This window comes from Scomber japonicus, chromosome 24, assembly GCF_027409825.1.
Source record: "Scomber japonicus isolate fScoJap1 chromosome 24, fScoJap1.pri, whole genome shotgun sequence".
In the NCBI taxonomy this organism is placed as follows: domain Eukaryota; kingdom Metazoa; phylum Chordata; class Actinopteri; order Scombriformes; family Scombridae; genus Scomber; species Scomber japonicus.
Genome location: NC_070601.1, coordinates 3,526,016 through 3,548,451, shown reverse-complemented (window position 1 = coordinate 3,548,451; position 22,436 = coordinate 3,526,016). Strand labels below are relative to the sequence as shown.

The 22,436-nt window shown below is 42.4% G+C and overlaps 1 protein-coding gene across 1 annotated transcript; it reads left to right on the top strand.

Moving 5' to 3' along the window:
- Positions 1–9,668: 9,668 nt before the first annotated feature.
- On the top strand, positions 9,669–20,812 carry orc4 (origin recognition complex, subunit 4). The gene is made up of 14 exons (XM_053314684.1): positions 9,669–9,707; positions 10,924–10,992; positions 11,110–11,186; positions 12,039–12,129; positions 13,019–13,094; positions 13,979–14,064; positions 15,292–15,340; positions 15,454–15,605; positions 16,696–16,869; positions 17,588–17,674; positions 17,784–17,892; positions 18,536–18,631; positions 19,846–19,913; positions 20,630–20,812. The coding sequence occupies exons 2-14, from the start codon at positions 10,933–10,935 to the stop codon at positions 20,810–20,812; spliced, it is 1,308 nt and encodes a 435-aa protein (XP_053170659.1). The 5' UTR covers positions 9,669–9,707; positions 10,924–10,932.
- Positions 20,813–22,436: the final 1,624 nt, after the last annotated feature.

The window sequence follows — 22,436 nt, the reverse complement described above, 5'->3', positions numbered from 1 at the left end:
CCACGACAACCCCTGAACGCACACTTAAATCCATTGAGGACGTATTTTACACCTGTATTTATAGCTCTGCCCCTGAGAACGCATCCCTTAAAGTGAATTTAGAGCTTAAAAAGTGGTTATTCAAATTAGATTAGTCATATATTTGCATTCAAATGTCCATTTAGGATCAGATTTTGCTTAAATTTGGTGCATCTGGATGGTTTATAACGTTATAATGCACATTATAAATGAAGATAGATGAGCTGAATTCCACAACAACCTCCCAACGCACTTCTAAATCCATTTAAGATGTACTTTTTACACCTGTGTTTACAGCTCTGCGCCTGTGAACGCATTTTTTAAGGGCATATTTTCTAAAATAAAGCAAAAGAGATGAGAGAAAGCACCTGAAAACATGGCAACTAACACCTCAGTGGACTCCAGTAGTAGTCTATGTCAAGCATTTTAAATGTATTTAATGTTATAATACACATTATAAAAGGTATTATATGGTAAAGTAGATGAGGTGAGATACACAACAACCTCTGAACACACACCTAAATCCATTACAGATGTAGTTTACACCTGTATTTAAAGCTCTGCATCTGTGTAAAAGTGAATTTAGAGCTTAAAAAGCAAACAGTCCATCATATATGTCCATTTATGATCAGATTGTGCTTAAATTTGAGATACTTGGTGCATCTGGGTGGTTTATAATGTTATAATACACATTATTAAGTAAGATAGACGAGGCAAGGACACATTTAGAGTCACAAATAACCACAAAAACCTCCGAACGCACACCTAAAATCCATTTAAAATGTAGTTCACACCGGTATTTAAAGCTCTGCACCTGTGAACGCATCTCTTAAAGTGAATTTAGTGTCATATTTTCTCAAATAAAGCAATGCAATGCAAGTTACCTGCACAAACAAATAAAGAAAGCATGCACAGCTCTCTCTCCAGACATGATAAATATGATACAGACAGTGCAACAAACAAACACCTCAATGGACTCAATCTAGCATTTTAAAATCTTACGGTTAGCTTTTAGGAAACTAAATTAACCATTATATCGCCCCCTTCTTTTGTACGAAGTTGACAGCTACATGACAAGACTTACAAGATAGATTTAGCCACATTTAGGTTGAACATTACCTCTTTTTTTGTGCGAAAAGTCTTGTCATCTAGCCACCTATTAAACTTTTAATGTTATGATGATGAAACATAATGCATGAAATGACAGCTGTGCAGATAAATGAGCTTCTATACCTGCTGCATCACATTTCACACATTTGCAACAGGAATTAATGTAATAAAAATAAACTACAAAATATTTAGTGCATTGGTTTGTCTGTGCACTGCATGTATCCAATCTTATATATCAGGTTTCTGGTGTAGCGCTCTCTTTAAAACTCATGCATCAAATATGATTCACTTTGCATTATATTATAGGGGTTAAAAATAAATAAATAAAGGTTGTTTTTGTAGAGGCTTATAATAACTCATCATCACCTGGAGGCCTCAATGTTAACTAGTAACCGTGGCAACAAGCTTTTAAAAAAATATTAATAATATAAATAAATAAAGTCTAGTCTAGGGGTTTTGATGCATTGGACACCATAGCTTCCGAAACTAGCAAAAGAGAGAGAGAGAAGGAGAGAGGGATAGAGAGAAGGAGAGAGAGAGAGCTAGCTGATGCTAAGCTAGTTAGCTTCTCTCTTATAATGTAAATGAATTAGAGGGCGAGCTAGGTGGCTAATGCTAATAACGGTTGTTTTTTGCCGTGATTATTTCGGAGAGTATTTCACGTTTAAGAAGACTTTCCCCTTATTCTTTCTTCTTAACCTTAGTAGCCGAGATTCCGACTTCAATATTGTCGAAGTAGTATAAAATAAAAAATAAAAAAACCCAGCTAGGCCCCGCGACAGGAGGCCAGAAAACGGGGGGGAAGGCCGAGTTAGCCTAGCCTAGCCTAGCCTAGCTTAGCTTTGAGTTAGCATGCGATGCTAACAGCCGTTGCGTTTGCAGAGAGAGAGAAGAGGAGAAGAAGAAGAGAGACTAAAAAACGTTTGCGTCAAATCAAAGCTGTGTAAATATACTCTATGCTTACCCTCCCTGTGAACGCGTCCCGGTGCTGAGACAGTGAGCAGCAGTGCAACAACCAGCAGCAGTACGTCTGTGTAGCTTTAGATAGAAATAAGAATAAAGCAGCCTTACCCCATTTAGCTCTCTGCCTCTGCTGCTGCTGCTACACTGGGAATGATGGAGACACAAACTGAGCATGCGCGGACACAGCCAGCAGAGGGGAGAGAGGTGATGCACAGTTTAAGTTTGTGAGTCAATATAATGAGAGACTATCTCTGAATAATGAGATAATATCTGTATATAATGAGATAATATCTGTATATAATGAGATACTATCTGTAAATAATGAGATAATAACTATATAATAACAGACTATCTCTAAATAATGAGATATCTGTATATAAAGAGATACTATCTGTATATAATGATATACTATCTCTATATAATGATATAATATCTGTATACAATGAGATATTATCTCTATATAATGACAGACTATCTCTAAATAATAAGATAATATCTGTAAATAATGAGATTATCTCAATATAATGAGATAATATGTCTATATAATGAAAAACTATCTCTAAATGATGAGATAATATGGCTGAATAATGAGATGCTTTCTGTAAATAACGATAAACTATCTCTAAATAATGACTTAGTATCTCAAAATAATGAGAAACCATCTCTATATAATGAGATAATATCTAATGTGATACTACGTCATTATCTTGAGATACTTTCTTAGAATATTGACTTACTTTTTTTCCATCACATTGGCAGAAATGGGCTCCCATATACATGAGCTCAGTAAAGGCAGAAAAAAGAAAGGATTTAAAAATATTATTAACTGAACAAGGACACATGGTAATCACAGTGATAGTGACTCATGCAAAGACAAAGCCTGCTATAATGGATCTCTAACTGGATCCTGGAGATCCACAGGGGCCCCTATAAGAAGGAATAGTTAAATGTCTCTTTTATATTTCACCTACTAGACTTAAAGATCCCCTCCAGGCATATTTTAAAACATATCTAAAATACTCTACTTTGAATAATCATTTGTGTCTGATATGGCTCAATTGTCTTGTTAAACCCCCTAAAAAATGGCATCTACTCATTCTCCAAACACAATGACACAATATAAGATAATTGCTTATTCTTATTCCCTATTAATGGCTTTTTGAAGGCTTAAACTACGATCCTATACATATTTCTTGGATTAAAGCTGCTGATATTTGACTATTTTAAAGAGTAAATATGATCCAGACTGCAAAAAAGCTGTTGCAGCATTTAAATGAAGGAAAAATATAATAAATACATCATATTCATGCAAAAAACTGAAGTAATCACAGCAGAGCCATGATATTGGTATGCCAGTTTGAACATATCCTCCAATTTAAAGTCATATTTCAAACATATGAAGCCACAAAAGTGATTGTTTCTGTTGTTTCTTTTGGTTAAAATCGCAATAGTAGTTTAATACATCTTCAGTTTGACGCTCTTGTGTTACAGATATTCTCCAGACAGAGATAAAAAAAAAACACAAAAACCAAAAAGAGCAGTTTAGTTTTTATTATTTAGCTTTGAAGTAGAGTGAGTACTGCTATTAAAAAAAATGTCTTTATTGCGCTGAAAGTTACAGACAGAACAAGATGAGCATGAACGCATCGCATGAGTTTATATGGAGATAAGAAACTAATGGCTGCATGTAAGATGAATATTGTATTTTATTTTATCCAAATTTTGTCTTATTTATTGTTGATTCTAGTTAGACTTTTAGTATCTTATCTTATCTTCTTTAGAAAATTGTGAGTATTAAGTATATCTGTTGAGTAGATACAAGTATATTAGAACACATAAAAGCATTAAATACAATAGATAGTATAGAGAGCACATTGCACACTTATTTATTTCCAGTTTACATTTATAGTGTTTTATTTTATCCTATTCTATTTTTTAGTATCTTATCAAGGAAGGAAATTACCTTATATCTCTTTTCATGTGCTTATGATTGAGCTCTTTTAATCCTCCTGTTGTCCTCGAGTCAAGGAAGGAAGGGAGGAAGAAGGAAGGAGTAAGGAGGAAAAGAGGAAGGAAGCAAGGAGAGAAAGAAGGGAGGAAGGAAGGAAGGAAGGAAGGAAAGAAGGAAGGAAGGAAGGAAGGAAGGAAGGAAGGAAAGAAGGAAAGAAAGGAGTAAGGATGAAAAGAGGGAGGAATTTAGGAGAGAAGGAAGGGAGGGAGGAAAGGAGGAAGTAAGGAAGGAAGTAAAAAAGGAAGGAAGGAAGGAAGGAAAGAAGGAAAGAAGGAAAGAAAGGAGTAAGGATGAAAAGAGGGAGGAATTTAGGAGAGAAGGAAGGGAGGGAGGAAAGGAGGAAGTAAGGAAGGAAGTAAGGAAGGAAAGGAGTAAGGACGAAAAGAGGAAGGAATTTAGGAGAGAAGGAAGGAAGGGAGGAAGGAAGGAAGGCAGGAAGGAAAGATAGGAGGAAGGGAGAGGAAGGAAGGAAAGGAGTAAAGAGGGAGGGAGGAAGGAAGGAAGGAAGGATGGAAGGAGGAGGGAGCAAAGAAAGAGGGGAGGAGGGGAAGAAGGAAGGAAAAATCAAAGAAAGAGGGAAGAAGGAAGGAAAGAAGGAACAGTCAAAAGAGACGGGGTCAATTTGACCCGGGAGGACGACACAAGGGTTAAAGCACTTTGAATTTTAATCTTTCATTTGCACTGTATGATGACTTTAATACAAATCATTATTTGATGCTCTATTTTAGTCTTGTTTTTATTTTTCTGTACTTTTTAAATTGTATTATTATTGTTTTTTCTTGTTTTTAATTGCATGTTTTAACCTTCGTGTCGTCCTCCCGGGTCAAATTGACCCTGTCTGTTTTGACTGTTCCTTCTTTCCTTCCTTCCTTCCTTCCTTCCCTCCCTCCTTTCTTCCTCCCTCCCTCCCTCCCTCCTTCTCTCTTTCTTTCCTCCCCATTACCTTCCTTCTTTCCTCTGTCCTTCTTTCCTTCCTCTTTTCCTTTCTCCGTTCCTCCCTCCTTCCTTTTTTCCTCCATCCCTCATATCTTACTTCCTTCCTCCTTTCCTTCCTTCCTCCCTCCTTTCCTTCCTTCTTCCTCCCTTCCATCCTTCCTTCCTTTTCTTCCTTCCTTCCTTCCTCCCTCCTTTCCTTCCTTCCTTCCTTCCTCCTTTCCTTCCTTCTTCCTCCCTTCATTCCTTGACTTGAGGACAACAGGAGGGTTCATTTTTACTATTATTAGGTTTTATTTTATATATTTTTTAAATTGTATGTTTTATGTGTTTTTACTGTTAAGCACATTGAGTTGCGCTGTATAAATGAAGCTGCCTTATAATATAATAAACACTCTTTTAGAAAATTGTGAGTATATCTATTATCAGTAGTTGTGCAAAAACATGCAAAAACCACAAGTATAGTCCACATAAAACCATTAAATACAATAATAGATTAAATACTTACTACTTATCAAGGTTTTAAATAAAGCTATAAATGCATAAAAGCTCACTAATACTAATCACATTAAAGTTATTTAGCTAATGGCTGGAAGCAGTGTCACATTAATGAGGTGTACTTTGTTAACAAGATGATTACACTACGAGCTGCAAATTGTTCTAATGTTAATAATTAATGACGTTTTAATGGGAGGTTTTTAAATTATTATATTTAAATATAACACCAGCTGCATCACCTCGAGTCCTTTCATCCACGCTGTTATGAAACATGATGAGAAATGTTTAAATTTATGATCGGTGCATCACAGGAGAGAAACTGTAAATTAGATGTGAGATTATATTAACCCTCCTGTTGTCCTCGAGTCAAGGAAGGAAGGAAGGGAGGAATAACAAAGGTAGTAGGGAGGGAGGGAGGGAGGAAACAAGGAAGGAGGGAGGGAGGGACAGAGAAAGGAAAAGAGGAAGGGAGGAAGGAAAGGAAGGAAGGAAAGGAGGGAGGGAGGAAGGAGGGAAGCAAGGAAGGAAGGGAAAGAAAGAAGGAAGGAAGGTAGGAGGGAGGGAGGAAACAAGAAGGAGTGACAGAGGGAGAAAGGAAAAGAGGAAGGGAGGAAGGAAAAAAGGGAGGAAGAAGGAAGGAAAGGAGGGAGGACAGAGGAAAGAAGGAAGGAAGGTAGGAGGGAGGGAGGACAGAGGAAAGAAGGAAGGAAAGGAAGGAAAAAAGGAAGGAAAAGAGGGAGGAAGGAAGGGAAGAAGAAGGAAGGAAAGGAGGGAGGGAGGGAGAAAGGAAAAGAGGAAGGGAGGAAGGAAAGGAAGGAAAAAAGGAAGGAAAGGAGGGAGGAAGAAGGAAGGAAAGGAGGGAGGGATGAAGGAAGAAGGATGGAAAGGAGGGACGGAGAAGGGAAAAGAGGAAGGACAGAGGAAATAAAGGATGGAAAGGAGGGAGGGAGGAAGGACAGACGGGAGGAAAGAAGGAAAAGACAGGGTCAATTTGACCCAGGAGGACGACTCTTGAGCAAGGCATTGTAACTGACATTAATTATAAATATGAAACATGTTGGTAGGGAGGGAGGAAGGAAGGGAGGAAAAAAGGAAGGAAAGAAGGGAGAAAGGAAGAGAGGAAGAAAGAAGGTAAGAAGGGAGGGAGAAGGAAGGAAAGGAGGAAGGAAGGGAGGAAGAAGCTCTGCAAACTAGAAAAGGTCACAAAGGAGCCCAAAAAAAAAAAAAAAAAAAAGAGAGAGAAAAGAAAAGAAGCAGAGGCAGGATCAGGATCAGTCGTGTGAAGCGAAAAAAAGAAGAGGCTTGAATTCTCTCTGAAGGTCAGACCTGAGGAGACGTTAAATTAATTCAGCGTATGGCTGCTGTAAAAAATAAATAAATAAATAAATAAATAAAAGAGAGAAAGAAACGCTTCATGTATTTTTAAGGGCAAACACAGAGAGCTGCATGCGTGAGCCAACGGTCGTATTTCAGAGGAATGTGACAGGCTGAATGTGAGCCGAGACCCAGACACAATTTGCAAGATATCTGCTGGTTTATTGCACTTTCTTCTTCTCTTCTTCTTCTCTTCTTCTTCTCTTCTTCTTCTCTTCTTCTTCTCTTCTTCTTCATGTTGAACTGAAAAAGCCACAGGAAGCATTAAAGCAGGGGAAGGAAGGAAGGAAGGAAGGAAGGAAGGAAGGAAGGAAGGAAAGGAGTAAGGGTGAAAAGAGGGAAGAATTTAGGAGAGAAGGAAGGGAGGAAGGAAAGGAGAAAGTAAGGAAGGAAGTAAGGAAGTAAAGGAGTAAGGGTGAAAAGAGGAATGAATTTAGGAGAGAAGGAAGGGAGGACGGAAGGAAGGAAGGCAGGAAGGAAAGAAAGGAGGAAGGAAGGAAGGAAGGAAGGAAGGAAGGAAAGGAGTAAAGAGGGAGGGAGGAAGGAAGGAAGGATGGATGGAAGGAGGAGGGAGCAAAGAAAGAGGCGAGGAGGGGAAGAAGGAAGGAGATGGACCAATTCGTTCAATTGGTCCAATTCGGCCCACTTTCCTTCCTTCCTTCCTTCCTTGCTCCCTTCCTTCCATCTGTCCTTCCTCTATTCTTTTCCTTCCTTCCTTCATTCATTCCTTCCTCCTTGTCATCTTTCCTTCCTGTCTTTTTTTCCTTCCTTCCTTCCTTCCTTCCATCTTTCCTTCCTGTATTCTTTTCCTTCCTTCCTCCCTTCCTTTCATCTTTGCTTCCTGTCCTTTTTTCCAACCTTTCCATTCTTTTCTTTCTTCCCTCCTCACTTTTATTTTTTCCTTCCTTCCACCTGTCTTTCCTTTCTTCTCCTTCTCTTTCCTTCCCACCTTCCTTCCTTTTGTCCTTCCTCCCTCCCTCCCTCCCTCCCTTCCTTCCTCCCTCCCTCCCTTCCTCGCTTCCTTCCTTCCATTTGTCCTTCCTTCCTTCCTCCCTCCCTCCCTTCCTTCCTTCCATTTGTCCTTCCTTCCTTCCTCCCTCCCTCCCTCCCTCCCTCCCTCCCTTCCTTCCTTCCTTCCTTCCTTTTAATGGTCCGGTCCACATGAGATCAAATTGGGCTGTTTGTGGCCCTTGAATGAAAAAAATCCTTCTTCTTCTTCATGTTGAACTGAAAAAGCCACACAGGAAGCATTAAAGTATCTCCAGAGCTTCATCGTCATAGCGATGATGAGTAAAAGATGTTGTTATGCAGCCGTTCACACGCACCATCCTTCCTAATTTTAAATCCAAATCAGACCACAGTGATACCATTTATAGCTTTATCCAGAGGTGGAAATCTCGACATTTAATTACAGCAGCTCCGTCGTCGTGGTAATCACTTCCATCTTTTTTTTTTTTTTCTTTTGGAAATGGTGTCAACATTTATCACCATGTAGAAACAAATAAACAGCTCGCACAGTGCAAGAGCTCCACTGTCTACTTATTTATTGCACCACTTATTTCTCGGTGCAATAAATAAGTAGGTGTTGGAAGCCTGCAGTGCATTTGCTTGTTTGCAGCTCAGCACCTGCACTCTGTGGCTCGGATATGTGTGCCAACAATGATCACACCTTTAACCTTCGTGTCGTCCTCCCGGGTCAAATTGACCCCGTCTGTTTTGACTGTTCCTTCCTTCCTTCTTTCCTCCCTCCCTCCTACCTTCCTCCTTTCCTTCTTTCCTCCCTTCCTTCCTCCCGCCCTCCATTCCTTCCTTCTTCCCTCCCTTCCTTCCTTCCTTCCTTCCTTCCTTCTACCTCTGTTCCATCCTTCCTTCCTCCCTTCCTTCCTCCCTTCCTTCTTTCCTTTCCTCCCTTCCTTCATCCCTCCTTTTCTTCCCTCCTTCCTTCTTTCCTCCCTCCCTCCTACCTTCCTCCTTCCTTCTTTCCTCCCTCCCTCCTACCTTCCTCCTTTCCTTCTTTCCTCCCTTCCTTCCTCCCTCCCTTCCTGATAGTAAATTATAGTAAAAGTACTGCAGTATTATGAGTGATGTAGTATGCAGTATTACAGTAAAAGTACTGCAGTATTATGGTGATGTAGTATGCAGTATTACAGTATTACAGTAAAAGTACTGCAGTATTATGAGTGATGTAGTATGCAGTATTACAGTAAAAGTACTGCAGTATTATGAGTGATGTAGTATGCAGTATTACAGTAAAAGTACTGCAGTATTATGAGTGATGTAGTATGCAGTATTACAGTAAAAGTACTGCAGTATTATGAGTGATGTAGTATGCAGTATTACAGTAAAAGTACTGCAGTATTATGAGTGATGTAATATGCAGTATTACAGTAAAAGTACTGCAGTATTATGAGTGATGTAGTATGCAGTATTACAGTAAAAGTACTGCAGTATTATGAGTGATGTAGTATGCAGTATTACAGTAAAAGTACTGCAGTATTATGAGTGATGTAGTATGCAGTATTACAGTAAAAGTACTGCAGTATTATGAGTGATGTAGTATGCAGTATGACAGTAAAAGTACTGCAGTATTATAGTGATGTAGTATGCAGTATTACAGTAAAAGTACTGCAGTATTATGAGTTTAATGTAGTAAAAGTACTACATATATATGTATAACAAAGTATTTTTACTCTATTCTGCTTCAGCCAATCAGAGCAGCCAAAGCAGGAAGTCGTCATCACTTGCGGACCGGTTTTCCCGCGAAGGTTGAGCGCTGTCAGCTGTTGTGTTACTGCTTGTAGTAAGTATATTTCTTTATTAATTAACATATAAACTGCTGGATGAACTGGTGCTAATCTAAGTGTGTAATCAGAGTAATCTTAAAGGAGGTAAATCATGTTTCCGGTTTTACTTTGAGCTCCGATGAAGTTCAGCGTGGAGCGAAAGAGACGGAAACCAAACTCCATTCAGAAAATATGTGTTTTTACATGTCGGCAACTAAATATGCACGATTAAAAACAACTAAAGACATTTATTAAAGTATAATAAGCTTGTTTTCAATTCGGCATAGTTAGCATGTGTCAAAGCTTTTGTTATTTTAGTTTAGCTCATACTTATTACAGTCATCTGCTGTGTAAACGCACTTTAAACGAGCAGGCTGAATCAGAGTTATTGTTAAAATTACACATTATAAGATGTTTCTGGGTGCATTAGTTATAAAAGGGAACCATGATAATCTATAAAACACCTTAAATTGTTTGACAGCATGTATGCACGCATGCCAGAAAGCGAGATAATATTGTTTTAGCGAAAAATGTAATGTAGTTTGGTTTGAACTATGGTAGTTTGATCTGAGCTTCAAGTTTAAAGTTTATTTTATTTATATAGCACATTAAAAAAGCAAACAGACTTTGCACTAAAGTAATTTAAATGCAACTACAACACAATTTAAGCATGCATTTAAAACCCAAATAACTCAGATAACACATTAAAAAAAACAGATTAAACACAATTCAAAGCCAGATAATAAAAGTTAGTGGATAAGATGCATCTATTTTAGATTAAATATAGCAATGCAATGCTCAGGAGGACATAATTAACACGGGCTTAAATAAAAAACTAGGGCCTAGAAAGTATGTATAAGTAATAATAATAATAATAGTAGTAGCATCTTATTTAGGACTCGTGTTGGACTCTGCAGCAGCACAAAGTTAATATAATGTATTTTAACCATGAATTAATGCAAAAATCCAATATTTTTTGCTTTAATCCACTTAAATATCAAATGGTATGTAATAGAGGCAAGATATATTTAACAGTTATAGTCCAAAAATGTCATTAGGACACTGAAACAGTAGGGAACTTGGTAATTATAAGTAACAAAAAACACAAATAGAAGAAAATATGCAGTTTATATTAAATTTGAATGACGGAAAAATGGTAAAATATACATAAAATGCTGCCTATATTATTAAAAATGCTCTAATTGTCACTAATGAACATGTTTTTCCTTTTAGAGTCACTAAATGATGAGTAAAAGGAAGGTGAAAGATGCTCATCTGCCAGTCGGGGAATGCATCACAGAGGTTTGTCTTCATTTATTACATATTTAAGAGCAGCTGGATGCCGAGATGCTTCATAATTTGCACTAGAGCTTATTTTTTAATGTTTTTTTTTTTTTTTTACTTACCTTCTTCTTGCAGCTACAGAGGATTTTGAGGGAGCGGCTTTGTCACCAGCAGCTTCCCGACAAGCCGGCGGGACTGGAGGCTCAACACAAGTAGGTTTTATTCCATCAGAGTCGACTCCTCGTGTTAATCTTTTCATGCTGTGATGAGAGGAAGCTGATTTAGGCTCTAGTTTTAACATTTGGTGCAAGATTTATGTAATTTGTAGATCTTGAAGCATTTTTGGGAATATGTAAGTTTAGAGATTCTTTATAGTTAATAAAAATATGAATCTAGAGGAGAGATAGATTTTTATATATATATATATATATATATATGTGTATTTATATATATACAGACTAATGTGATCTGATGTGAGCTGGAACAGTAAAAAGAGGGATGGGAGGAAGGAAAAGAAGACAGGAGGGAAAGATGGAAGGAGGGAAGAACAGAGGGAAGGAAGGACCGAAGGGAACATGGAAAGAAGGAAGGAGGGAGGGATGAAAGGGAAGGACAGAAGGGAAGATAGAAAGAAGGGAGGGAAGAAAGGAAAGAGGGAAGGAAGGACGGGAGGAAGGAAAGATATAAAGAAGGAGGGAAGAAAGTACAGAAGGAAGGGATGAAAGGAGGGAAGAAAGGAGAGAAGGGAGGAAGGAAGGAGGGATGAAAGGACAGAAGGGAGGAAGGGAAGATAAAAAGAAGGGATGGAGGGAGGGACGGAAGAGAGGAAAGGAGGAAGGAAGGAGAGAGGAAAGGACATAAGGGAGGAAGGAGGGAAGAAAGGACAGAGGGGAGGAAGGGAAGATAGAAAGGAGGGAAGGGAGGGAGAGATGAAAGGAAGGAAGAAGGGAGGGAGGGAGGGAAGGAAGGAAGGGAGGGATGAAAGGACAGAAGGGAGGAAGGAAAGATAGATGGAGCTCAAAGATAAATTGAGCTTTTTTAAATAACTGATTCCTGTTTAACAGAAACTTGTTGGAGCTTCTGAAGCGGACGGCGATCCACGGAGAAAGTAACTCGGTGCTGATCGTCGGTCCGAGAGGAGTCGGCAAAACGATGGTGAGACTCCACAGATACAAACACAAAGCTGGAACAGTGAAAAGAGGGATGGGAGGAAGGAAAAGAAGACAGGAAGGAAAGATGGAAGAAACGGAGGAAGGAAAAATGGAAGGAAGGAGGGAAAGATAGAAGGGAGGGATGGAAGAAGGGAAGGAAAGAAGGAGGGAGGGAAGAAAGGACCGAGGGGAGGAAGGAAGGAGGGATGAAAGGACAGAACGGAGGGAAGAAGGGAAGAAAGGACAGAAGGGAGGAAGGAGGGAAGAAAGGACAGAAGGGAGGAAAGAAAGGACAGAAGGGAGGAAGGAGGGAGGGATGAAAGGACAGAACGGAGGAAGGAGGGAAGGAAGGACAGAAGGCAGGAAGGAGGGAAGAAAGGACAGAAGTGAGGAAGGAGGGAAGGAGGGAAGAAAGGACAGAAGGGAGGAAGGAAGGAGGGAAGAAAGGACAGAAGGGAGGAAGGAGGAAAGAAAGGACAGAAGGGAGAAAGGAGGAAAGAAAGGACAGAAGTGAGGAAGGAGGGAAGGAGGGAAGAAAGGACAGAAGGGAGGAAGGAGGAAAGAAAGGACAGAAGTGAGGAAGGAGGGAAGAAAGGACAGAAGGGAGGAAGGAAGGAGGGAAGAAAGGACAGAAGGGAGGAAGGAGGAAAGAAAGGACAGAAGGGAGGAAGGAGGGAAGAAAGGACTGAACGGAGGAAGGAGGGAAGGAAGGGGGGAAGAAAGGACAGAAGGGAGGAAGGAAAGATAGAAGGAAGGAGGGAAGAAAGGACAGAAGGGAGGAAGGAAAGATAGAAGGAAGGAGGGAAGGGAGGAAGGAAGTTCACAAGATGACGAATCAGAGTTGAATCGTTTTAAATTAAATCCTCTTCTTTTTTTCTCCTTCCTGTCTGCAGCTGCTGAAGTGTGTGTTACGAGATCTGCTGGAGGAACAGGAAGTGCACAAAAACCTCCTGCAGGTTCACCTCAACGGTACAACATCTAAAAAACCTCATTCTTTAAATTTAACATCCTCAAATTAGATCAGAGGTGTCAAACTCATCTTCATTCAAGGGCCACAGACAGCTGAATTTGATCTCATGTGGGCCGGACCATTAAAAGGAAGGAAGGAAGGAAGGAAGGAAGGAAGGAAGGAAGGAAGGAAGGACAAATGGAAGGAAGGTGGGAAGGAAAGAGAAGGAGAAGAAAGGAAAGACGATTGGAAGGAAGGAAAGAATAAAAGTGAGGAGGGAAGAAAGAAAAGAATGGAAAGGTTGGAAAAAAAGGACAGGAAGGAAAGATGAAAGGAAGGAAAGATGGAAGGAAGGAAAGGAATACAGGAAGGAAAGATGGAAGGAAGGAAAGGAATACAGGAAGGAAAGATGGAAGGACAGATGGAAGGAAGGGAGCAAGGAAGACAGGAAGGAAAGATGCAAGGAAGGAAGGAAAGGAATACAGGAAGGAAAGATGGAAGGAAGGAAAGGAATACAGGAAGGAAAGATGGAAGGAATGAAGGAAGGAAAGATGGAAGGAAGGGAGGAAGGACAAATGGAAGGAAGGAAGGAAGGAAGAACGATGGAAGGAAGGAAAGGAATACAGGAAGGAAAGATGACAGGAAGGGAGGAAGGAATGAAGGAAGGAAAGATGGAAGGAAGGGAGGAAGGACAAATGGAAGGAAGGAAGGAAGCAAGGAAAAAAAGACAGGATGGAAAGATGACAGGGAGGAAGGAATGAAGGAAGGAAAGATGGAAGGAAAGCGGGCCAAATTGGACCCCTCGGCGGGCCGGTTCTGGCCCACGGGCCGCATGTTTGACACCCCTGAATTAGACGATTTAAACTGAATTTTTACTCATTTCCTGTCTGTCTGTTTTTTTAAGGACTTTTGCAGACGGACGACAGAATAGCGCTGAAAGAAATAACGCGGCAACTCCACCTGGAAAACGTCGTCGGTGATAAAGTGTTTGTAAGTATTTTAGTCTTATTTATTTTAATTCTCAATATAATTAGTCTCCTTCCTTCCTTCCTTCCTTTCCTTCTCTCTTTCTTTCCTCCTTCCTTCCTTCTTTCTTTTATTCTTCCCTTCCTATTTTCCTTTTTGCTTCCCTTCCTCCTTCCTTCTTTCCTCCTTAGTCTTACCTTCCTTCTTTCCTCTGTCCTTCTTTCCTTTCCTCCCTTCCTTCCTCCTGTCCTTCCTTCCCTCCTAAAGAGAGCAGAGTGTTTATTTGCTAGTTTTTATAAGAAAACACGATATTATGGTCCAATGTTACATAAAACATGAGAACAAAACTATTTTAATAATGAAAGAAGTAGGGAAGGAAGGAATGAAGGAAGGAAAGAAATGAGTAAGGAGGGAGGGAGGAAGGAAGGAAGGAAGGAAGGAAGGAAAGAAAGGAGTAAGGAGGGAGGGAGACAGGGAGGGAGGAATGAAATGAGTAAGGAGGAAAAGAGGAAGGAAAGGAGTAAGGAGGGAGGAAAGGAGGGAGGAAGGAAAGAAAGGAGTAAGGAGGGAGGGAGGAAGGAAGGAAGGAAAGAAAGGAGTAAGGAGGGAGGGAGACAGGGAGGGAGGAATGAAATGAGTAAGGAGGAAAAGAGGAAGGAAAGGAAAGGAGTAAGGAGGGAGGAAAGGAGGGAGGGAGGAAGGAAAGAAAGGAGTAAGGAGGGAGGGAGGAAGGAAGGAAGGAAGGAAAGAAAGGAGTAAGGAGGGAGGGAGACAGGGAGGGAGGAATGAAATGAGTAAGGAGGAAAAGAGGGAGGAAGGAAAGAAAGGAGTAAGGAGGGAGGGAGACGGAGGGAGGAAGGAAATGAGTAAGGAGGAAAAGAGGAAGGAAAGTAAAGGAGTAAGGAGGGAGGAAAGGAGGGAGGGAGGGAGGAAGGAAAGGAAAGAAAGGAGTAAGGAAGGAGGGAGGAAAGGAAAGGAGGAAGGAAGGAAGGATGGAAGGAAAGAAGTATGGAAGGAGGAGGGAGTAAATGAAGAGGGAAGGAGGGGAAAGTAGTATATAATATAAATATGGGTCAAACATGCTACAAAGACATATTTTTTAAAGGTGAAATATTTCCTTTTTTGTGTGTTTTGGGTCAAATTAGTGGAAGTTATCAAATATCGGGCAATACTGGGTCAAATTTGACTCTGAGTAGCATGTAAAGGTTCAAATAAAGTGATAAAAATGCTTAAAATCTGTTTTAATTTCAGGGAAGCTTTGCTGAGAATCTGGCTTTCCTTCTGGAGGCGTTGAAGAAAGGTTAGAAAACAGACAGATTTTCAAAATAAAAGGCCTCAAAATGTTTAAATGTGACATATTATTGCTTCTTCTTCTTCTTCTTCTTCTTCTCCCCCCCCCTCTCCGTTGTCCAGGTGATCGCAGCAGTAGTCTTCCTGTGTTGTTCATCCTGGACGAGTTCGACTTGTTCGCTCATCACAAGAACCAAACTCTACTTTACAACCTGTTCGATGTGTCCCAGTCCGCCCAGGCGCCCATCGCTGTGGTGGGAGTCACCTGCAGACTGGTGAGTCTCCGCAGCTTCTCCAATCAAGACTCTGGAGCTTTTAATCACTTTGTGTTTTACCTTCGTGTCGTCCTCACGGGTCAAATTGACCCTGTCTGTTTTGACTGTTCCTGCTTTCCTCCATTCCTTCCTTCCTTCCTTCTTTCCCTCCTCCCTCCCTCCTTTCCTTCCTTACCTCCTTGTCTCTTTCTTTCTTTCCTCCCTCCCGCCCTCCTTTCCTTCCTTACCTCCTTCTCTCTTTCTTTCCTCCTTCCTTCCTTCTTTCCACCCTCCCTCCCTCCTTTCCTTCCTTCTTCCCCCTCCCTCCCTCCTTTCCTTCCTTCCTTCCTTCCTTACTTCCTTCTTTCCTTCCTTCTTCCTCTTCGTCCAAATTGACCCTGTCTGTTTTGACTGTTCCTGCTTTCCTTCCATCTTTCCTTCCGTCTGTCCTTCTTTCCTCCCTTCTTTCCTTCCTCCCTCCTTCCCTCTTTCGTTCTGTCCTCCCTCCTTCTTTCCTTCCGCCTGTCCCCCCTTACTTCTTTCCGTCTGTCCTCCCTCCCTTCTTTCTCTCTTTCGTTCTTTTCTCTCTCTTTCCTACCTACCTTCCTTCCTTCTTTCCTCCCACCTGTCCTTCCTTCTGTCGTTCTTTTCTCTTTCCTCCCTCCCTCCTTCTTTCCTTCCCTCCCTATTTCCTCTGTCCTTATTTCCTTCCTTCCTCTCTTCCTCTTTTCCTTTCTCTCTTCCTCTTTTCCTTTCTCCCTCCCTCCCTCCTACCTACCTTCCTTCCTTCTTTCCTCTGTCCTCCCCCTCCTTTCCTTCATCCCTTCCTTTCTCCCTCCTTTCCTCCCTCCTTTCCATCCTTCCTCCCTCCCTCCCTCCCTTCCTTCCTTTCTCTTTCCTCCCTTCCTCCCACCCTCCCTCCTACCTACCTTCCTTCCTTCTTCCTCCCTCCTTTCCTTCCTCCCTTCCTTCCTCCTTTCCTTCCTTCTTTCTCCCTCCCTCCTTTCCTCCCTTCCTTCCTCCTTTCCATCCTTCCTTCCTTCCTTCCTTGACTCTAGGACAACAGGAGGGTTAAATAAACACATACATATTTTATTTCTTTCTATTCAAGGATGTTTTGGAGCTGTTGGAGAAGCGAGTGAAATCGAGGTTCTCCCACCGTCAGATCCATTTACTGAGCAGTTTGAGCTTCGAGGACTACGTGGAACGGGTTAGGACGCAGCTCAGCCTACCGGACGATTTCCCCGACGGCAAGTTCGCTGAGGACTGGAACGACAGCATCAAGGTGGAGTTAATGAAAAACACCTTGAATCTCGGCAGGGGTGTCAAACATGCGGCCCGTGGGCCAGAACCGGCCCGCCGAGGGGTGCAATCCGGCCCACTGTGGTCTTTTCATTCCTTCCATCTGTCCTTCCTCCCTACCTTCCTTATTTCCTTTCTTTGTTCCTTCCTTCCTTCCATCTGTCCTTCCTTCCTTTCTTCCTTTTGTCCTTCCTCCCTACCTCCCTTTTTTCCTTCCTTCCTTCCTGTCTTCCTTCCATCTGTCCTTAATCACTTTCTTCCATCTGTCCTTCCTCCCTCCCTTCCTTCTGTCCTTCCTTCCATTGTCCTTCCTACCTTCCTTTTTTCCTGTCTTCGTTCGTTCGTTCCTTTCTTCCTTCTGTTCTTCCTTCCTTCCATCTGTCTGCCCATCCTTCACTATCTGTATTTTCTTCCTTCCCTCCTTCCTTTTGTTTGTCTTTTCATCCTTCCTTCCTTCCTTCCTTCCTTCCTTCCTTCCTTCCTTCCTTCCTTCCTTCCTTCACTCCCTCCATCTTTTTAATGGTCCGGCCCACATTAGATCAAATTGGTCTGTATTTGGCCCTTGAATGAAAATGAGTTTGACACCCCTGATCTCGGGGTTATTTTGTTATTTTGATGGTTAATTTTAAATTTTTTAATCCGCCTAGATTTGTGGATTTAACTTTAAATATCCAAATTCTGCTACTACTTCCTGTTTTCAGACGCTCTGTGAAGACAAATCAGTGGAGGACGTTTTACAAAGACACTTCAACTCAAGCAAAGACTTTCGCTCAATGCAAATGCTTCTGGTGAGAACTTTCATCTCGCCGTTAAAGCCTCAAATCGACGTTGAAAATATGGAGTAAGAGTATAATTTGTTTGTTGCATGGCTTGCTAAAAATATTCGCTCTCTTCCAGATGTTGTGTCTTAGCCGAGTGTCTGTTGCCAAACCTGCCATCAAACCTGCCGACTTGTTGGAGGCCAGCCGGCTCTGCTTTGCCGACGCCAAGGCGAATATGCTTCACGGTAAAAAGAAGAAAAAAAAGAGTCAAATAATTAACATGTGGGAGATTCTCTGAGTAGTTTAACCCTCCTGTTGTCCTCAGGTCAAGGGAGGACAGGAGGAAGGGAGGAAAGGAGGGAGGGAGGGAGGGAGGGAGGAAGGAAAGAAAGGCGTAAGGAGGGATGGAGGGAGGAAATGAGAAAGGAGGAAGGAAGGAAATGAGAAAGGAGGAAAAGAGGAAGGAAGAAAGGAAAGGAGTAAGGAGGGAGGTAGGAAAAGAGGAAGGAAGGAAAGTAGGAGGGAGGGAGGAAAGGAGGAAGGCAGGCAGGCAGGCAGGCAGGAAGGAAGGAAAGGAGTAAGGAGGGAGGGAGGAAAGAAGGAAGGAAGGAAAGGAGTAAGGAGGGCGGGAGGAAAGAAGGAAGGAAGGAAAGGAGTAAGGAGGGAGGGAGGAAAGAAAGGAATAAGGAGGGAGGTAGGAAAAGAGGAAGGAAGGAAGGAAGGAAAGGAGTAAGGAGGGAGGAAGCAAGGAAGGATGGAAGGAAATGAGGAATGAAGTATGGAAGGAGGAGGGAGCAAAGAAAGAGGGAAGGAGGGGAAGAACGAAGGAAAAATGGGAAAAAAATGGTGGGGTCAACGGAAGGGTTAACATCTCTTCCTCTCTCTCAGGTTTGTCCATCTTGGAGCTGTGCTTGATCATCGCCATGAAACACCTCAACGACGTCTACGAGGGAGAGCCGTTCAATCTCCAGATGGTTCACAACGGTACGCAGAGAGACATGAGAAGTGTTTTCTTTCAAAAAAAAAAAAAAAAAAAAAGACGAGAGGAGCGGAGGAGCGGAGAAGAGAAAACAACACTCAGAGGGTTAGGGTTAGAAATAGAGAAGGAGGGAGGGAGGGAGAAAGGAAAAGAAGGAGGGAGGAAGGAGGGAAGGAAAGAAGGACAAAGGAAAGGAGGAAGGTAGTGGGGAGGAAAGAAAGAGAGAAGGAGGGAGGGAGGAAAGAAGGAGGAAAGAAGGAGGGAAGAAAGGAAGGAAGGAAGGAAGGAAAGAAAATGGGAGGGAGGGAGGGAGGAAGGGGGAAAAGAAAAGAGGCAGGGCGGAAGGAAGGAAAGACGGACAAAGGAAGGTAGGAGTGAGGAAAAAAGAGAAGGAGGGAGGGAGGAAAGAAGGAAGGGAGGGAGAAAGGAAAAGAGGGAGGAAGGAAGGAAGGAAGGAAGGAGAGGAGAGAGGAAAGAAGGGAGGAAGGAAGGAGGGAAGGTAGGAGGGAGAAAGGAAAAGAGGGAGGAAGGAAGGAAAGAAGGACAAAGGAAGGGAGGAAGGTAATGGGGAGGAAAGAAAGAGAAGGAGGGAGGGAGGGAGGGAGGGAGGAAAGAAGGAAGGGAAGAAGGAAAGGACAGAAGGTAGGAGGGAGGGCTTTCTTTCCTTCCTTCCTTCCTTCCTCCCTCCCTCCCTCCCTCTCTCCCTTCCTTCCTTCCATCCTCCTTCTCTCTTTCTTTCCTACCTTCCTCCATTGCTTCTTTCCTCTGCCCTCCTTTCCTTTATTCCTCCCTTCCTATTTTCCCTTTTGCTTCCCTTCCTTCCATCTATCTTTCCTCCCTCCTTCTCTTTCTTTCCTCCCTCCCTCCCTCCTTTACCTCCTTCCTTCCTCCCTTCATTCCCCCTTCTCTTTCTTTCCTCCCCCCTACCTTCCTCCCTTCCTTCTTTCCCTTTTGCTTCCCTTCCTCCTTCCTTCTTTCCTCCCTGTTTCCTCTCTTCCCTCCTTTCCTCCCTTCATTCCTCCTTCTCTCTTTCTTTCCTCCCCCTACCTTCCTCCTTTCCTCTGTCCTTCTTTCTCCCTTCCTATTTTGCCTTTTGCTTCTTTTCCTCCTTCCTTCTTTCCTCCCCTCCTTTCCTTCCTTCCTTCTTCCTCCTGTCCAACAGGAAGGTTAAAGTAAAAGAAAGTATTTAACTTTTTCCTCACTCTTCTTCTTTTTTTAGAGTTTAAGAAGTTCCTGCAGAGAAAGTCGAACTCGATGTACAAATTCGAGCAGCCTGTCATCATGAAGGTCGGTACAAACCCCAAAATCTGAAAAGGCCTTGAGAGAAACTATCAATATTTATAGATCTGTATATGACAGACTCATTTTAACCCTCCTGTTGTCTTTGAGTCAAGGAAGGAGGGAGGGAGGGAAGGAAAGGAGAAAGGGAGGAAAGAAAGAGAGAAGGAGGGAGGAAGGAGGGAAGGAAGGAAGGAAGGAAGGGAGGGAGGGAGGGAGGGAGGGAAGAAGGGAGGGAGGGAAGAAAGAAGGAGGGAGGAAAGAAGGAAGGAGGGAGGGAGGATGGATGGAGGGAGGGAGGGAGGAAGGAAGGAAGGAGGGAGGAAAGAAGGAGGGAGGGAGGGAGGAAGGATGGATGGAGGGAGGGAGGAAGGAAGGAAAGGAAGAAGGAAAGAAGGAAGGAGGGAGGAAAGAAGGAAGGAAAGGAGAGAGAGGGGGAAGGAAAGGAGGGAGGAAGGAAAAGAGGGAGGGAAGGAAGAAGGAAGGAAAGAAAGAGAAGGAGGAAGGAAGGAAGGAAGGGAGGAAAGAAAGAGAAGGAAAGGAGGGAGGAAAGAAGGAAGGAGGGAGGAAGGAAGGAGGGATGACGGAAGGAAGGAAGGGAGGCAGGAAAGAAGGAAGGAGGAAGGAAAGGAGATCAAACAAGTCAAATCAGACTGGGTCAATTTGACCCGGGAGGACGTCTCAAGGGTTAAGACCTTTTGTCTCGATGACTTCTTTCTCTTCAGGCTTTCGAACATCTGCAGCAGCTGGAGTTGATCCGACCGGCCGACGGCTCGGCGGCTAAAACTCAGAGGGAATACCAGCTGATGAGACTCATGGTGGACAACAGTCAGATCATGGAGGCCATGCAGAAGTACCCGCAATGCCCCACGGACGTCAAGCAGTGGGCCATGTCGGCGTTCGGTTGATTTAAAAGAGACGCTGGGACTTTACGTTGATGTTCGTTTGTCTTTGGTTTTCTCTTCGGTGATGTGAGAGGAAAGCAAGAACATGTGACTCTGTGGGTCTCGGACACTGATGTTGATCTTCTAATAGATGAAATTCAAAGTTTCAATGTTTTGAAATTCTTGAAACAAAGATGTTGATCACCAGAATGAGCCGAGAACAACAGTTATGATCACATCAAACTACTTTTTTCGGGACTATGAGAGTATTATTTTGTCTTGAAGCAGAGTTTTGATATAAAAATGAAATAAAATGGCGAGTTTGGCTTTAAAACGGTCAATGCATCTGTTCATTTTCTTTTATTTCCCCCTAAAACCTGCTTTTTAAATCATTATATAAGCTTATAACCATTAATTAACCCTCCTGTTGTCCTTCTTTCCTCCCTTCCTTCTATCCGTCTTTCCTTCCACCATCTCACTTCCTTCCTTCCTTCTTCCCTCCTTTCCTTCCACCATCTCCCTTACTTCCTTCCTTCCTCTTTTCCTTTCTCCCTCCTTCCTTTTTTCATCCCTCCGTCCTTCCATCTTTCCTTCCTTCTTCTTCCCTTCCCTCCCTCCTTTCCTTCCTTCTTCCTCCCTCCCTCCTTTCCTTCCTTCTTCCTTCCTTCTTCCCTCCCTCCCTCCCTCCTTTCCACCCTTCCTCCCTTGACTCGAGGACAACAGGAGGGTTAAAGCTGCAGACAAAAGTCTTGCAAATCATTTAAGCTCACCTTTTTCCAAACTTATCTTAAAATATGTGATTCCCAAAGACTTCTTATAATAAGAGGAGTTAAAACAGATACCCAGCTGACATTAATCATCTCTTATCCTCAAAATCTTTTCATGTTTTTCTCCTCAAAATACCTCAAAGACGAAGAGTTGGACCCTAATCAGTCTGCTGGCTCTTCAGCTGCTGAATGCTGCCATCTAGTGGTGAAAGTCTGCAGTCACATGAGCTGCATGAGCCTGGATGGAGAAATACAAGGACGCTTTATTTTGAAAGGATGAAATTTTGTTTTGTCACTGTTGAGCTTGTAATTCTGCTAAAATGCTGTCAGGAAGGTAGATTTAATCCGTGTGTGTGTGTGTGTGTTTTTTAGGCAGTGCAACAATAATATAAACCAGGGGTGTCAAACATGCGGCCCGTGGGCTAGAACCGGCCCGCCGAGGAGTCCAATTTGGCCCACTTTCCTTCCTGTCTTTTTTTCTTCCTTCCTTCTTTGATTTTTCTTCGTTCCTCCCCTCCTTCCCTCTTTCTTTCTTTACTCCCTCCCTCCTTTCCTTCCTTACTTACTCCCTTCCTTCTCTTTCCTTCCTTATTCCCTTCCTTCTCTTTCTTCCTTCCTTACTCCCTTCCTTCTCTCTTTCCTTCCTTACTCCCTTCTTTCCTTCCTTCCTTCTCTCTTTCCTTCCTTACTCCCTTCCTTCCTTATTTACTTCCTTCCTCCCTCCCTCCTTACCTTCCTTCCTCCCTCCTTACTCCTTTACTTCCTTCCTTACTCCCTTCCTTCTCTCCTTACTTCTTTCCTTCTCTTCTTCCTTCCTCCCTCCGTACTCTTTTCCTCCTTTCCTTCCTCCCTCCTTACTCCCTTCCTTCTCTTCTTACTTC

Coding starts and splice junctions, on each gene's coding strand:
- orc4 (XM_053314684.1), top strand. CDS start 10,933: ATGATGAGTAAAAGGAAGGTGAAAGATGCTCATCTGCCAGTCGGGGAA. Junction 13,095..13,978: donor CCTGCAGGTTCACCTCAACG/GTACAACATCTA, acceptor TGTTTTTTTAAG/GACTTTTGCAGACGGACGAC. Junction 15,341..15,453: donor TCTGGAGGCGTTGAAGAAAG/GTTAGAAAACAG, acceptor TCCGTTGTCCAG/GTGATCGCAGCAGTAGTCTT.